Consider the following 17,084-nt stretch of genomic DNA (forward strand, 5'->3'; position numbering starts at 1 on the left):
ATACAACAGGCATCCATTCCTTGATCCATTACATCTTTTTATCCAAACTCGATTTCATCGTCGTATCTTATTCGTCGACATTCGTCTTCGACAGATTTCTGCTACTTGAGATTCCGAGACCAATGCCTTATCACCTTTTCAGTCCAGCTACCAAACCTTGATTCTGGCCTTGTGGCTGAGGTGGTTGACCATGTCCACCATAACCCATCGATCCAGGTGTGACAGGATAACCCTGTCTACCTCCTCCACCAGGTGTAGGCGGTTGAGGTTGTTGTGATTGATATTGGGGTGGTCTACGTTGTGCTCCTGCAGGTCCCGCAGGTGGAGGGGGTTGACCGGATTTCCTTTGCTGTTCTCTCGTTTTCCAGGCCGTTCGGATTGAGTCGGTCTTCGATAAGAGCTATAAAGGAGAATTTAGTAAACGAGATTACACACATATTTACTCTACACAGGCTTTGACAATTGTACGATAGGGGTTGTGTACCATGTTTTTCGTGGAGGTTGCAAACTCACCGCATCCAGCTCCACCCCATCTTCTATACTGATCAGAATCTTATCGACAATCGACTTGTGATTCCCATTATTCTTATCATCCCTGATTCTCAACATTTTCCAATATCCATTTTCGGTATCCCAAGTCACTTCTACTATCCTATCATCGAGCTGTTCTCCTGACCCTTTGATCCTACGTATCTATGTCAGCTTATGTCTCATGACAATCTTCATTCCCGACTTTCCAAGTTGATGATAGGTTTCGACTTACTTCTCCCATTCTTCATCTTCCATACCCATCATATCGAAATACTCATAATCTTCACCACCAAGCCACGTATACAGCAAAAATTCAGGTTTGGCATAATAATCAGGTTCGTCATGGTTCGAGATGGAAGGTGAGAATCGTAATTCCAATTTGAAATCTATCGAATTTTCTGAAGGTGGTTTCCATTTGAGGCTAGTTGATGGGAACAGGACATTCAGCATCATTCTGAATATCATAGATAGAAACGAGGGATATCAATCAATAATGGAGATTGATACAGAATAAGATGGTGATGCATTCCTTTCACTCACATATTCTCATCCGTTCCGGGAACATACTCCGTCTCTGTACAAGTGAAGATCAACCCATCGTGACCATGTTGTAATTTCGGTATATGAACTTTAAGTACATGTCCTAAATGATATGATAACTCTTGCTCCTTTGCAACCACCCTGAACATCGGATCGTCAGCTACTATCTCCTTACTGTTTGCTTAAAAGATAGCCAACTCACTCGAAGGGTAAAGCATCTTTCCATTCTGGGAAATCTCTTAGGGATTTTTGGAAAGGCGTTATCACCCATTCTTTCAATCGCTATTGTCCACATAGGAAAAAAAAAACATCAGCTCTTTATCCGTGGACGTTAAACAAACCGGAGCCGACAAGCTTACGCCGTAGCGCGATAATAACGACCTCTTCATGATGTTATTCCCATTGATCACCAAACAATCAAATGCGTAGAATCGTAACGTCTCCTGCAATCCGGTCATACGAAAATCAGCTTAGACATAATAGCTTAAATAGATTAAACACCACTTTGAGGGTTTGTTCTAGCTATTTCACTTACACTTCCAGTCTTTGGATCTATATCTATAACCAATTCACCGTCTAATATAGTTTCGCCCAAGGGATTACCGCGATTCTCATGATGTGGGAAATGAAGGTCCTGTACACTGAAATACCGTTCTTTTCTGTCGATCTATATACAGCGTATTTACAGTCAGCTATCCTTCGAGATATCTAGGTAACCCAAATATCATAGTAGAGTTGTAGATGACGATGGTACAGAACGTTATACTCTACTCACCAACCAAACCTCCTGGTTACCTGTCATCCCATTCATAACTATAAACACCAATATCCTCACTCCATCCGATTTCTCACATACCCAGAAATCTTTCGATTCCAACAAGTCCAAAGATGAAGTTTGGAATGAAACGGGTTGAGAACCTGGGAACTTTGACTGGTTCAATCCGCAGAGGTCTGATACTCTCTGAGCTAAGAAGGCCTTTATTTGTGGGTCGGTGAGTTCGATACCTGGGATGGAAGGGATGGGTGTATGTGCTGGCATATCGAGAGTCGAGTATCTTGTGTATCTGATGGAGTACGATACTACCTGTCGGGGGCGCTGTCTCCTACTGAGCTGAGATAGTGGACTGTTTCATGGTCAAGAGGAAGAAAGAGCCCTACTCGTACAGTAGGAACTTCCCATTCATTCATCTGATCCAAAGTCAACATAAATTTGGTTCCGTCAAAAGGGGTGACTCCGACGGAAGTGGAGGTGGATCTTTGTTTGGTGCCTTGATCCGATGATGAGAACAACTGCTACGGTGACGTAGAACACTCTACAAATAACGAAGACCGTCTTCAACTCTCCTTCTATTCATGGTAGCATATTATTGTGACTGACTTGCTCGCATATCTGAGTACCAATCAATACATAACCCAAACCTCAAGCCTCGACACATCATGCCATTGAGAGAAGCTGACATATCCGCAACTCCGATCGACGATGGTACGTTTGGCTTTACTTGCCACCGTCCTTGCCCTGTTCTGTGTGATAACCAGTTCAAGCTGATAACAGTATGTCGAGTAGGATCTCTTACACCTATGGAGGGCTCTTCCCGACCCCCCAATCCCAATCCCAATCCCAATGATCGATCCAACCAACCTCGTTCGCCTCAACCGAAATTAGTGTTGTTCGATCCCCGATCCGGACAACAGGAGACTATCGAGCTGGGATCAAATTCAGCTAGCAGTATAATGACGTTGGAGGATTACAAAAGATTGAATAGGAGGACAACAGAGAGAGGTATGATCACTGGTCTAGTAGGTGGTGGTGTATTAAGTAAGCTGTCCAAACGCTATCTACAGGTAGATGTAGCTGACATATTGATGGTGCGTATTAGCATATCTGGTTAAGAGGTTTATGCCCAAGACACCTTCTAGAAATGCACTTTCCTTGACTTTCTTATGTGAGTAAGCCATCATCGATCCCACTTTCTCACCGCTTACCCATTCAACTCGCAACGATATGATCATTTTATCTCCTATTGTACATCAGTAGACCCCGCTGACATCCACATCAAACAGTCTCCTCAGCCTTCATATCATATTCCACTTCCCGAGGACTCCTCATCTCCGAGATCCTCAAAGTGCGCGCTCAAGCACGAGCCAAGGCATTAGCCAACGGGGAAATACAGGATAACGCCCCTCCCTCCGATCCGATGTTCTCTGGCGTCGATACTTTCGGTGGGAATTCACCTAGGGATTTGAGATCTCCAGAGGGAGAAGCGCGGGATCAGAGTACGGGTAGATACGTACCTCCAGGGTATAATAGCGATGGAGCAGGAGCAGGAGCAGGACCTACGAGGGGCAATGTAATGGATGAATTGGCTAGACTTGGTAGATTACCGACCCCTCAGCCACAACGAACGAGATTTCCCAAAGGAAGGGGATTAGAGGGTGAAGTTGAGGAAGAGAATGAGATGAGAGATCCGTATGCTACACCCGGTCAGCCAAGGTTGGGATAGTTGAAGAGGTTTGTCAGGCTGTAGCATAGGTATTGAATAATATTCGTAAAATCAAGGAGGAAATTGTAGCAAAAAACGATGCATATATATAGTATACATGCTTTTGCGATACTATGCACCAAGTTCATCTATGACTGATTCCTCCCTTTCCCCAATATCTGTGTTTGTCTCATCGTCACCTCCACTATCATCATCACTTCCCAAATCAATGCCCTTCCGTATATCCCCATACTTCCCTTTCACCCCTTCCCTCCGAATCGTCCTCAGTGGACTCGGACTAAGCAAATTCGCCTTATATGGACTGTGGTTCGAAGTGGAATGTGCACTTGTGCTACTGGGAGATAATGAACTTTGTTTTCCAGGCCAAGCTGCCGACGAAGTCCTACTCCACATAGTAGGTGTTGTAGATCGATATGATACTACTCGACTCGCGGTTGATCGTTGTGGTAGATTTGGTGAAGATAAGGTTAATAACAAATTCTTCAAGTTGGGTAACGTATGGCGAACATCGAGTGATCGGATTGAAGATTCCTGCATAAGCTATTATACGATATATCAGCAAGTTGTTATGATCAGTACGAATTGATGTGGTAAGAAACTAACCATTTGTATATTCATGTTTAGTAGAAAAACGGCATATTCATATCTAAACCTTTCAACGCCTTTAGCATATAATGGAAATCTGCTCATCAGAAATTAGCGTTATGAATTACTTGTATGAAGACGTGATTCACTCACGATCTAGGACCCTGCATCACCCCAGTTCCATCCCTCACACTACTCCTCGACCCCGCACAAGTGATAGCATAAGGCAGTCCGCCCGTCGCCCCACCTAGATTACCCAGTATCTGAACGATCATAGCTACGTATCCCAGAGCGGCAGCTGTAGTTTTCTCATCGACTTTATGCTGCGCCATTGTGAGTGGAGGAGCGGGATCTTTAGGTCCTAAGGGGATTGGAAGAGGTACATTGAGGATGGTGTAAAGCAATTGAGAGGGATCGAGCGGCTGGATGGGGAATAGCACGTCGAGTGTTTGGATATGATGGGCTCTGAGGGAATGGATTTGGGGTAAGAGGGATAGTCGTTTGGTCCTATATGAGTTATAGTCAGCATTTACAGAATCAGACTGGTTGCCAATGACATGAATTAAGGGCAATGAAGAATGGCACTCACTCAATCTTCCCTATCTCATCTTCAAGGTCCCTTCCCCTACCTCTCCACAGCTCGTCGGCCTCTTCTGCGCCCTCTAGATGATCTCGTCGTATATCAATATCCTGTTGTTTGAGCGTGGTACGAGCTTGAGCTGCATGAAATCTGCCGTCAGCGCAGAAGTCATCGGGAGTGGAACCAATGCCAGACTAGACTCACTCTCTCTTGTCAATTTCTCCACTTCGCTGATTTTCGATCGGAACCATTCCACTCTCGACTGCCTTTCTGATACTTCCCGGCCCTATCGTCATAACATGGAGTGCATCAGCTATATAACCATCCCAGCAACCAATGCTGAACTGAACTTACAAGACACCTCCCGTCGGCATCCTTCAGAAGCATCTGATCAACTTTCCAGCGTACTTCCTCGATACTTCGTTCCGTATCAGCAATGACAGCTTGAAGGTTAATCAACCTTCGTCACGCAATAGTATCAGCATTTTTGTATCCTCGCGTCCAATATACAATATACAACATGACCTCACTGATGTAGACCGCCAACACCAATCCCTTTCTTCATCCGGGTTTCTCTCAAACTCCTCTCAATCACTCCCATCCTTTTCTTACTCGATGTATGTCCATTTTTCGCTTCTTCCTCCAGTTCCTCCGGGGTGGGTATATGGTAAACTTCTTTCGAATCGTGAGACAAGGTAAATTCAATCCCATTGATCACCTGTTTCGTAGAACCTCTCCTCAATTCTTTCAAATTTACCACACCCAATTCGACCTTTCTCCATCTACCTCTGTCAAACGGTGTCTTGGACTCGGACAGATCGATCCATAGTTCTAAGACAAAGGTTTCGGATGAGAGTTGTAAAGGGGATAACCAATTTCCGAAATCGTTGAGATGATCTAAACCCATAAACCGTGGGTGGGTCGAAGGTGGATGTATAGGTGAGATGTAAAATGGGATTTCAACTTGTTTCTCTTTCTCTTTCTGTTTTTTGATCAATTTATCATTCTTATTCTTCCCGTTCACTTTGCTCGATGGAGAAGTAGGCTTATCCTTCATCTCGTCATGATCGTTTTCCTTGCCAAAATCGGATTTTGTGGGTGAAAAATCCACCTGATTCTGAGAATGGGCAAACTGATGACTTATCCCCAAACTAGCTTTTGATTTACCCCCTCCTCTAAGCATACCAGGTGGTGATCTCATCACCGAATGAACAGAACTACTATCGCTTAGTCTCGACGATGTTCTTCCCAAGGAATGATAGCTCAATGAAGAGCCTGTTCGTAAATCACCATTCTCATTCGACCCATTGGGTTTCGAAGGCGAAGTAAGGGATATAGTCCGTTGACGAGGTATCTCGATTGAAGATGAGGAAGAACTTGATATACGTTGTCGAATGGACGGTTTCGTTGGAGTGGTAGGTACAGAATGAGAGTCGGACGAATTGGTCCTTGATACTTTTCTTATAGTTAGTCCAGTCGATCTCAGATCCCGCTCATCACTCTTCGTTCTTCGCCGCATATCCTCTTCCACCTTGTTCAGTCCATCTAAACCTTGTGGATCCTTCGAAGGTAGTTTAAGAGCGATGAAGCATCTAAGGGGTTTACGTTGTTCCCGCACCTGATCCTGTATTTGACCTTCATCTCTACTTAGGCTTAGACCCTCGTCATGATGGTGAAGTTGAGAATGTTCAATAGCCTCTCCAGCCAGCGTTGGTGCTCTGGGTCTAGTGACTCTCGTTCTAGGGAGGGTATGATGTAGCGATACAGTCGGAGAAGGAGGTTCAATGGGTCGAGCGGTAGATGTGGAAGATGAACGTTCTCTTTTGTCCAATTCTAATGATCTTCTTGGGAAAGGGTACGAGGTCGTCGATGCATTGCTTGACCTCCGTTTAGAGCTTTCTCCGATACCTAAAGGCGATAAAGGATATCCCTCATCTTCTTGTTCAGCATGAGACGAGGGTACCAGCTTGGATGCGTATGAGAGTGATTCCGGGAGGGTCAGTTGGTGAATCCGAATCCTAGAAAGAGCTTGTCAGCTTAGTTGGCCAAGGTCAACAGAGTACATACCCAGTGATATGCCGTATCCTTGGCTGTAATGGGATACGAGATTAGCATACGATCGTTTCTTGTTCATAGGAAAAGTTGACTTACAGTATCATATGGTTTCCATCTATCGTCCACGTTCAAAGTATTCTCCGTTTGCCTCTGCCCAGCTCCATTCGTCTCGCCATTCTTGGTTTGACTCCCATCGGCGTCACTCATGCTGGGTCAAGATGCCTCTCCACGTCAGATGACCCGCTTATACTGAGGTGGTGGGGTATGCTATATGAATGCGATGCAATGAGAGATGGACATTGACCGAAGTATTGCGAGTGGTGCACATTCTCGGTCCGGGTTGGCATAAGCGTGTTTTGCGTCATCACCATCCAGGTAAGGTTCATAAATCAACATTCCTTTTCCTCGATTCATCCTCCTTCTTTCATCAATCGTCCTCCATTCACCGTCCAGATATATAGTACTTAGAACATTGAATCAGCGTATCATAGACTGCCAATGATATCATTTGTCCTGTCATACTTGGTATTGTCACTGTAGAATCTTGCACACCTCACCGCCAAGGTCCGATCAGCCCGTCGGTCAAAGCTGAATAAGCCTATCTAACCACAATACGACTGATCATTCATATTCCCTTCTTCCTTCACTGCTCAATCTTCCCAAGACAACAACCATCCCAGATGGAATCGCAACGTCCAGCGAGGATACCTCCTCCTGGTCTACCTATCCGTAAGCTATCGCACAGCTCTCTTAGAATCTGTAGCTGACTCGTCGTGTACTGTAGTGTCCGGTCCGCCACCTATCATCGAATCTTCCAGTGAGTTTGGCTTGGCCTTCGCTCAACAAAGTATACATGAACCAGTCATGCTGATGACGTATGGCACGGTATGGTATGGCAGACTGTAGACAGTGTGCCAAAGAGTTCAACTTCCTCTTCCGCCGTAAACATGTCTGTGGTCATTGCGGATACGAATACTGTTCGAACTGTATCTCAGACGGTCAAGCTTTGATGCCTCGTAAAGCCGGTCAACCATCATCTTCTACCTCTTCCAATTCAAATCCCAACGGTCCAAGCAACTTCTTCAATGAGATTAAAGAGGGTCTGAAAGAGGGTTTGGGACTAGACGAAAAGAATAGTAATAATGCTGCGAGTGGGAGTGGGTATGAGGTTGAGAGTGTTTGTTTACCGTGCTTAAGCATGTTACAAGGTGAATCCTTAAGTGTCCACACTGTCATCATCTTATATAAAATACTAGATTGATGCTCATGATACCTCATTGTGATGTGATCAGTGACTGCTGCCAACTTAACTCAACTTCGATCATTACCCATCAAAAGACTGAAAGAATACCTAGGAGCGTATAATATACCATGTATCGGACCAAAGGAGAAAGAAGATTTCGTTCAGGCTGTTATCAGAGCAAGGGATCCCAATACAGGTTGTCTTACCCATGAGGCAGAGGTGAGTCTCGTGTTGTTCACTGCCTCGAGAGGTCATGATTCATGTCCGTGGTGCTGATCATATGATTTGCAGAGTTACTATAGAAGACGATCTGTACCTAAGTCAGGTCAGATACCTTCATCCACACCTACACCGACGCCCCGTCCGAGACATCCTCCCCCCACTCAAGCTAGACCACCTCCCCAACAGCAATACTCCCGTCCACCACAACCAAATCAAAACTACTACCGACCACCACCACCTCAAAATCACTATAGACCACCACCTCCTTCACAACCTGCTCAGCCTGCTCCTCGACCCGCTCAACAAGCTAGACCACCCACTACACCTAAACCACAAGCTTCTCCTGCTCCACCTCCGCCTCCTGTACCTACTATCTTATCGCTGGTCAGTCTACCCAAATCGTATCTTTCTTCGTTGAGTATAGGTACCCTCAAAGCGATCTTGTATGAGAATCACGTCAGGGTGGATTTCAAGCAGGTTCTAGAGAAGTGCGTGATTTTTTTTTATTTTCGAACTATTTTCTTCGGTGCACTGCTGATAATATTGTTAACAAACGTATCAGAGAACAACTGATAGATCGAGTCAACGAACTGATCATCGACGAGCGAAAGAGACTGGAGAGACAGAGGATAGAAGAGGAGAGATTATCAGCGGGACTGACAGCCACTGCGCCGACAGTCAATGGTGACACTCCTTCAGAAGAAGCAGAAGCAAATGGAGATGCCAATGGGGATGGGTTAGAAGATAAGAATAAGAAAGTACCAACTGGACCTATGCCAGAGATTGATAGGGGTTTATGTGTAGTCTGTCAGGATGAGGAAGCGACGTTAGCGGTTGTGGATTGCGGGTGAGTAGATTAAATTGATTTCTCTCTCACATGAATAGGAATGATCATGATTTCGAGCTGATATGGTGACGAATGGTTATAGGCATCTATGTATGTGTGCTCGTAAGTCACACATTCACTAATAACCTTTTCATACAATCGATGATGTTGACGCTCAAGCTGACATGATGTATTCGATGTAGACTGTTCTGATTTGATTATGGCAACAAGTCAAGAATGTCCATTATGCAGAACTAGAATTGTGACTTCGTGAGTATAGTAAGGCTCACGGACTCATGGCATGTTCGCTGATGAAATCATTTACCCCAATCCATCAGTCAACGTCTCATCAGAATTTATAGAACATAAGATTACTTAATGCTGCACTGCACTTCTTCGACAAAGATACCAACCCAATCCCTCAGCAAAGACTCCATCGCTAGGGACCTACAATAGATTCGATTCCTTGTTGTCTGGCAGAAATGCTTGTATATCATTCAGTACAGTATATCATAAAAATGCCATGCATCAATCAGAAAGCAAAAAATCCATTTTAAGATAGGGATATATCTCTCATGTGAGACAAAGTAGAATATAGATCGTAGTTCAATCATCGATATATGCTAGATTTAACATGATACAATGCAGCATCTTCAGATGATGTGAGTATGCAGAAATGACAAAATAGAAGGAAGAGATCGTTCAGCGTTCTTTTAATTACGCTACTCCCTGTTCAGTCTTCATCTTCTTGATTATCGCCCAATCAGACATTTCAACCTGATCTCGGAATGTTGTTTCTGCAATAACGATTCGACAAGTCAGCGAGAGCAGAGAAGAGGGACAGTAGCTTCGGATACTTTCACTTACTGAGCGTATCGATACTTTGTCTAGTGATCAACGACACAACTTCATCATGCTCATCGAAGCTATATACCCACAAATATCATAGTCAGCTCATCACTCATGTGCTTGCGGAATTAAAGTCGGTCAACTGACTGTCTGTTGAACATCCTAGCAGTCTGATAGGGTGCTCTCTCAATTTTCACAGCTACACCCGCACCGACTTGGGATTTCTTCACTATCGTAAATGGTTTATGGTTGATTTCAAGCGAGGTGCTAAGTGAGGATAAGCATCGCATTAGCATAAACATACAGGATACGAAACCGACATATGTGAAATTCTCGAGGCTTTTACTCACATTTTACCCAACGTTATAATCTCCCTCTTACCGGAAGCTTTATCCACCTTGACCACACCAACTGGCGTACCGACCCTCATGGATCCTTCGATGATATCACATCCGAGAATGATAGGATCACGATGAGCGAATGCCTTCAAGATCTTCATCCTGACTGGCCAGACAGCATTGGGTGCAGCTTCCTTTCTTCGCGATTCTCGAACTTCCGCCATGTACTTCTGGAACGCGTCGAACAGGTGATAGATGACCATTGCTAATGAGTTGAGCATATGATTAGCCCATACCGCACAGGCCTACGATACCGATGAAAACGATCGGTTACGGGTGAATGACACTTACAAGAAAATATCTTCATACCGGCTTTCTTAGCCAACTCCTCCGCCTCTTTCTCAATCGTAACATCAAAAGCCATGATCACAGCGTATTCGGGTGCTCGATCCAACATTATACCAGCTTTCACTATCGTCGACTTGTACACCGGACCTATACCAAAGTTGAACACGGGAATCTTCATCTGCTGTAAGAAAGTCAAGAGAGCCTCCAGCGAACCGAGGGTAGAAGCTTGAACCCAAACTCCTTTTCCTGTTTTGGTGACGAATTTAGCTAATGATGACAAATCATCCATTGCCATGTCCTTGTACGCTTCCACTTCGTCTTCATCGTGGGCCACGTATAACTTAGCTCCTGCAATGGCTTTTTCCAAACCTGGCGCAGAGATTTTGACTCCTAAAGCTGCTTTGACTTCTTTATTGTGAACGTAGGCGGACTAGAATATAAGATCGTTAGCTGAAGTAAGTTTCTGGTTTTCATGCACACATGGAATCGAGAACTAACCTTGATTCTTAGTTCTCTCAATGGTTGAGGAGTCAACAGAGCTCTAACATTCGTCACGATCGGACCATCTGAACCACATAACACTATCTTATCACCCTCTCTCATCACACCGTTCGACAAAATAACATCAATGGTCGTACCAAGACCCTCAATAATCTTGACTTCTAAAATGGTACACTCCAATTCCGAGATGTACATCAAATTGGCATTCATCCTCTCTTGAGTAAGTTTGACCAACAACAGAAGCATGTCGGGTATACCTTCACCAGTGATAGCGGAAGTAGGTACTAAAGAGATGTTTCTACCCAAGTTTCTATTCTCATCGAAAAGTTCAGCGTTGAAACCTTGTTCAGCAAAAGCAAGTTTGGCGGCTTTAACTCGGTCTTCGAATTCTGATTTGACAAATGCCTTTTGAGAATTCAGAGTTTCCCTGAAACCGGCGTTCTTCTTAGGCTCCCATCCGTACATCCTATCGATCTTGTTCAAAGCGACAATGAAAGGTGTTCGACCTTTCTTGAGCAAGTTGATAGATTCGATGGTCTGAGGTTCAAGACCTTGAGTGATATCTACTACCAAAATAGCGATGTTACATAAGGATGAACCTCGAGTTCGCAAGTTGGAGAAAGACTCGTGTCCCGGTGTATCGATGATGAGTAAACCTGGAATCTTGACATCGGTGGTGTTGTCCTATTGATGACCGAGTCAGCTAGTCATATCAACGACTTTGCTCGATCAGCTGTTGCGACTTACTGGATTGACGACGGCTGTCTTCTCAACGATAGCAGATTTGGGGAAGAAGGTAGCACCGATCTGTTGAGTGATACCTCCCGCTTCTCCTTCGGCGACGGATGTTTGACGAATCTGAAATCGGACGTCAGCATCAGAATCTCTTGCATATATCTTGACAAGAACGCTCAACTCACTTGATCAAGCAGCTTGGTCTTACCATGATCAACATGACCCAAAATACAACAGATTGGAGATCGAAGGTCTTCTTTGCTACCAGCAGCTTGTGCGGCTTGCTTCCTCTTCTCGATCTTCTCGAGAGCGGCCGCTTTTCTGGCGGCAGCCTCATCCTCGGAATCGGAGTCTTCGTCGGAGTCGTCATCGGAGTCTGTTTCTTCTTCCGACGACTCTTCCTCAGACGATTCCTCTTCTTCAGCTGCAGGAGCTTTTCCATTAGCTTGAGCAGCAGGTTTGGCGGGGGCGGCAGCGGGGGCAGGTGTAGATGTAGGCGCAGCTTTAGCTGGGGTAGAGGCCGATGTCTTGGGAGCGGCAATAGGAGCAGGAGCAGGAGTAGCTTCATCGTCTGACGATTTATCCCAATCATCCTCGGATTCCTCGACCTTCAGCTTGTCGACACCAGCAACAACCTTCTCCACCTCATCTTCCGATTTGTCCCAATCATCTTCACTTTCTTCCTTGGCTGGCGCGGGTTCGGGTTTCTTCTCGACAGGTGCAGGGGCTGGGGCAGGAGAAGCGGGTTCGGGAGGTGGGGTAGCAGTTTCCTTAGCGGTCGGTTTCTGTTGTTTCTTCCTGTTACCGTATACGACCTTCTTCTTCGCTTCGGGTGCGGCACCATCTTGTAGACCAGCTACGACCATACCACTAGCCAACATGGCTTGTTTCCTAGCTTCGGCAGCTGCCTTTTCTCTTTTCTGAGCAGGTGTAAGAGCCCTTCCTTCAGCTTTAGCACGAGCCTGTTTCTCCTTCTCTTTAGCTTTCTTAGCTGCTTTAGCCTCATTGATCTTAGCTTCTTCCTCTGCTAACCTCTTCTCCTCCTCTTCGATCTGCCTCAATCTCTCTTCTTCAGCTTTTCGAGCTTCTTCCTCCATTCGCTTCTTCTCTTCCATAGCAGCCTGCATAGCTGCGATGTGAGCAGGTACTTTCTTCCCCTTAGCAGCTGCAGGAGCAGGTTCAGGAGCTTTGGCAGCGGGCTTCTTCTTCTTTTTCTTTTTCTTATCAGCACCTCCTGCTTCCTCGTCCCCTTCATCCTCCTCAGCTTCAGCAGTAGGCTCGGTGGCTGAAGGTGTTGCTTCTTCGGCAGCAGGAGTAGGAGCAGATGCTTTCTTAGCCGCAGCCTGAGCCTTCTTTTTGGCCTATAAAGATCATAAGCATCAGCTTTGTTAATGTTGACATCATGATGAATGGACTATGGAACATACCTTCTCCTTCTCCTTCTTTAGCTTCTCCTTCTGGGCTTTTGTCAAGATCTACATTTCTCGTCAGCTAGCGTTCGATATTGCCTAACAAGTTCTCAGCTCACCTTCGGTCCGTCATCTCCACCCTCCTCATCATCTTCCGCCGCCGCAGGCTCGGAGGTAGCAACGGGAGCAGGCGTAGGCTCAGCTTCTTGAGCAGCAGCTTCAGCAGCTCTTCTCTCAGCGGCAGCTTTCTCTAATATCGCATCTAAATCTTCTTCATCCTCATCTACAGCTTTCTTTCCTTTCTTTCCCTTCTTACCCTTCTTGGGTTTAACATCCTCTTCTGGCCACTCATCATCTATATTCACCGCTGTTGGTGGTTCAGCAGCGACAGCGGCAGGTTCCTCCATCTCTTCATCTTCATCCACCACAGCCTTCTTCTTCGATTTCTTATCCTTCTTTCCCTTTTTAGGTTTCACATCTTCCTCTGGCCACTCATCATCCATGTTGGGTTTCGTATCTACCTCAGCCGGAGCTTTCCGCTCTTCGTCTTGATCCTCGTCTTCGTCAAAGTCGTACTTCTTCTTGTTCTTCTTCTTATCCTTCTTCTTGGCGGCATTGGCTGCTATCATAGCCTATATTCATGTTATCAGCTATGTCTCAGATTTGGGTTAGTAAGACTTTATAGATGGACTTACCATCAAATCGCCACCTTCGTCATCATCATCCATCGCATCACCCTCATCCAGCAGATCAAAAACTCCACCTGTCTTTTTCCCTTTGCCTGATTTAGCAGGTTTGGGTATATCCTCATCATCTCCCGCTGGTGAGTTCAGATCGGCCAAAGCAGCCTCTTTCTTCTCCCTGTAGAAGCATGAGGTGGCAGAGTGATCAGCAACCTCCCCACTCAACACTCAACGGAGATGGACCTACCAAAACTCCTCGTCGTCCTGGTTTTTCTTTCCACCTTTTTTAGCTCCTTTCTTTGGCGGCATTATTGTGAGTACCTATGCTTTCGTCGTTATATGTGTTCGTAAGTGACTGTCAATAGCCCTTCTTTATTATGCGAAGGCTACTTTTGGTTGATTGTCCGGTAGGATCAGACAATAGGATATAGCAACAAATGAAAAAGTCCAGTGAGGTCAATCCCAGGAGGGTGAGTGGCGGACTTTATCCAACCCTTCCTTTTAACGAAGGGGGGTTCATTTACGTAACATCAGGCTCGATCACATTTAGCCGATCTTACCGAGTGATGTGTGATGTGTTTGTCTATTATCTGGCTGGTCGACAACGTGAACGAGAGATGAAAGATGAATTACAAAATTATGGATGGATCGGTCTCCTTTGTCAAGCTCAACCCAAATAAAGATTCATGAGTCTTCTCTCTCTCATATATAGCAACTTCACTCTCTCTCCCTGAGACCACGATGGCGTCTTATCCTCCAGTCTCGAGTCCGCTCCCAGCAGAAGAGTACGACCTCCCCTCCATTACCGACGTCGAAGCGGGACCCTCGAGATCTCGCCAGTCAATAGCAGCTCCCAAAGCACGTACATTGACTCTACATCCCTCCAGTTCTACAGCAAACTTATTGTTCTCAGCACCTACTGCTGGACTGCCTACGCCGAAGAAGAGACACACCAGGACACATTCATATCCCGATTCTCCTGAAGATGCATTAACACCACGTCGTCTACATCGAGATACGTTTTTGAACGAGGAAGAAAGAGCAAATGATGCCGAAGAAGTCAACTTACCTGATTTTGGACATATGTTGGGTTTCAATGATGAAGGTGAAGATCATTTCGCAATAGCTCAGGGAATGAAGACGAGGTGGAAGAGGAAACTATACTTGCTGTTGGAAGAACCAAATAGTGGAAGAGAAGCTTTCTTCATTCATATTGCCGTCACTGGGACTATAATATTCAGGTGAGTCATAATCACACAGCTATGACCCTCTTCTGTATATGCAAAGTGTCGTTAGCTGAAAAAGCCATTACTAATTTTATTTCAGTGCAATTCTAACTACTCTATCGACAATGCCAGCATTCCACACCGACCCAACATCCACCCGAGCTCTCTTCGGCCTGGATACATTCATCGTCATCCTCTTCACTATCGAATACCTTGCCAGATCCCTAGCTCATTCAGATAGCTGGTCAATGTATTACAACTGGGTAACATCGTTCTTCGCTTTACTCGACGTAATAGCAATTCTCCCTTACTACATCGAAGTAGCTCAAAATGAAGATACCACCATCCTCTTTCGATTCTCTATATTGCGAACATTCAGATTACTTCGTGTATTTAGAGCATTCAAATACCAAAATCAAATGTTACTCACTATCGAGGTGATGTACGTAGCGGTCCGCCGATCGAAAGATGCTTTATTGGCATTATCATTTTTCATCCTTCTAGTTCTGATCTTATCATCAACTTTGTTGTACTTTGCTGAAAGGGGTACATGGGATAATCAACTTGGAGCGTTTATCGACTCGGATGGTGATCCAAGTCAATTCGATTCTATACCTAAAACAGCTTGGTTCTCCTTAGTCACCATGTCGACAGTAGGATACGGCGAAATCACCCCGAAATCATTTTTAGGCAAATTGATCACAGTACCATTATTGATGTTTGGTCTGTTGTTGATCGCTTTACCGAGTTTCGTATTGGGCAGGAATTTTGCTATCGTCTTTGATGCTATGACTAGGCAGGTGCCCAAACCGGTAAGTACTGTCTTTCCAAAAAGTTTCATTATACCTTGGTTTTCTCCCTTAATGGACTTGGCATGTACTGATAATCTGATTTGTATACCCAGCCATCGAACATGACCTCACCACGAGAATCACTCGAGGCTCCTCCTCCAGCCACTTCCCTACCTACCGAAAATTCATCCGCACCACTCTTGCATACCTTTTCCAACACACCTACGCCCACACCGCCGGTCCCCTCGACAGCACCCCTAGCAAGGACCAGGGCGATATCCCCTCTACCACCGTCTAGCAATATGGTACCTTCATCATCGGCATCTTCAGTCAGAGGTCTGGGTAATCTACCTAGGATGTGGGATGGTGGACCCGATGGTACGCCCGTATCATCCATGTCGGAGAAGATGAGAGGTGATTTGACGAATGTCAAGTTGGCCAAGAACCAGATTGTGAGTACGGCTATGCCAAGAGGGAATAGCTCTTCATGCTATACATCATTTTCAAGACGTATTCGGGATATGAGTTGTACCTCGTATTGTGTAATAGCTGACTGGTTATTTTCCACTGTAGGTACTGCTAGAGCAGATTGATAGCTTGCGTAAGACCATCGATCGTCAAGGTGATCTTTTGACTCGCTTAGCCGCTGCGCTAGATGTGAAAGAAGTACGAGAGAGGGAACGAGGTCATAGAACATCGACGAGGAATAGTATAAACATCGAAGATAGAAGACACAACGTAAATGAGAAGGATCAGTTCGCTTTGGGAGAGAGCGATGAAGAGGGTGAGAAATAAGCATGTTTCTTTATGATCTTGTAGCATCCTTAATTTCATCTGCATACAGTATCGTTCAGATACTCGATGCATGATCGAAAACCTCACGAAAGGTAGATATACATTATATATATATACATATATATATATATCTCCTCATGAGCGACAAGAGAACGAGAAGGCCAGTAGGCGTCTACTTGCTTGGAAATGTGAGGGTGACTGAGGGGTGTGAATACTTCACAAAGGATACCACGACTTCGTCGAATAGCTTCATATCTTCTCTCCTGATCGAAAAAGGATATATACTATGAGTATATACTTGGCCTACCGAAAGACATAGAAGCTTC

At 45.1% G+C, this 17,084-nt stretch overlaps 6 protein-coding genes across 6 annotated transcripts; 3 read left to right on the forward strand and 3 right to left on the reverse strand.

Moving 5' to 3' along the window:
• Positions 1-130: 130 nt before the first annotated feature.
• On the reverse strand, positions 131-2,110 carry I203_107963 (uncharacterized protein; the record flags this gene model as incomplete). Its single annotated transcript, XM_019148143.1, has 8 exons — positions 131-400; positions 514-685; positions 764-952; positions 1,072-1,212; positions 1,274-1,353; positions 1,431-1,514; positions 1,607-1,738; positions 1,847-2,110. 8 exons carry the CDS (start codon positions 2,108-2,110, stop codon positions 131-133), a joined length of 1,332 nt encoding a protein of 443 aa, XP_019002376.1.
• Positions 2,111-2,508: 398 nt separating this feature from the next.
• On the forward strand, positions 2,509-3,572 carry I203_107964 (uncharacterized protein; the record flags this gene model as incomplete). Its single annotated transcript, XM_019148144.1, has 4 exons — positions 2,509-2,554; positions 2,636-2,887; positions 2,949-3,014; positions 3,133-3,572. The coding sequence occupies 4 exons, from the start codon at positions 2,509-2,511 to the stop codon at positions 3,570-3,572; spliced, it is 804 nt and encodes a 267-aa protein (XP_019002377.1).
• Positions 3,573-3,683: 111 nt separating this feature from the next.
• On the reverse strand, positions 3,684-6,999 carry I203_107965 (uncharacterized protein; the record flags this gene model as incomplete). The annotated part of the gene is made up of 9 exons (XM_019148145.1): positions 3,684-4,112; positions 4,176-4,254; positions 4,311-4,664; positions 4,747-4,876; positions 4,942-5,023; positions 5,092-5,197; positions 5,268-6,755; positions 6,805-6,827; positions 6,889-6,999. The coding sequence occupies 9 exons, from the start codon at positions 6,997-6,999 to the stop codon at positions 3,684-3,686; spliced, it is 2,802 nt and encodes a 933-aa protein (XP_019002378.1).
• Positions 7,000-7,472: 473 nt separating this feature from the next.
• Positions 7,473-9,452, forward strand: I203_107966 (uncharacterized protein; the record flags this gene model as incomplete). Its single annotated transcript, XM_019148146.2, has 9 exons — positions 7,473-7,521; positions 7,577-7,609; positions 7,692-8,000; positions 8,085-8,254; positions 8,327-8,745; positions 8,820-9,104; positions 9,187-9,206; positions 9,287-9,353; positions 9,422-9,452. 9 exons carry the CDS (start codon positions 7,473-7,475, stop codon positions 9,450-9,452), a joined length of 1,383 nt encoding a protein of 460 aa, XP_019002379.2.
• Positions 9,453-9,800: 348 nt separating this feature from the next.
• Positions 9,801-14,255, reverse strand: I203_107967 (uncharacterized protein; the record flags this gene model as incomplete). Its single annotated transcript, XM_019148147.1, has 12 exons — positions 9,801-9,880; positions 9,951-10,009; positions 10,080-10,199; positions 10,283-10,535; positions 10,622-11,048; positions 11,117-11,803; positions 11,867-11,977; positions 12,040-13,215; positions 13,282-13,329; positions 13,383-13,895; positions 13,959-14,124; positions 14,194-14,255. The coding sequence occupies 12 exons, from the start codon at positions 14,253-14,255 to the stop codon at positions 9,801-9,803; spliced, it is 3,702 nt and encodes a 1,233-aa protein (XP_019002380.1).
• Positions 14,256-14,687: 432 nt separating this feature from the next.
• I203_107968 (uncharacterized protein) lies at positions 14,688-16,758 on the forward strand (the record flags this gene model as incomplete). Its single annotated transcript, XM_019148148.1, has 4 exons — positions 14,688-15,187; positions 15,273-15,984; positions 16,077-16,415; positions 16,537-16,758. The coding sequence occupies 4 exons, from the start codon at positions 14,688-14,690 to the stop codon at positions 16,756-16,758; spliced, it is 1,773 nt and encodes a 590-aa protein (XP_019002381.1).
• Between the last annotated feature and the right edge of the window lie 326 nt (positions 16,759-17,084).

Source organism: Kwoniella mangroviensis, chromosome 3, assembly GCF_000507465.2.
Source record: "Kwoniella mangroviensis CBS 8507 chromosome 3, whole genome shotgun sequence".
In the NCBI taxonomy this organism is placed as follows: Eukaryota; Fungi; Basidiomycota; class Tremellomycetes; order Tremellales; family Cryptococcaceae; genus Kwoniella; species Kwoniella mangrovensis.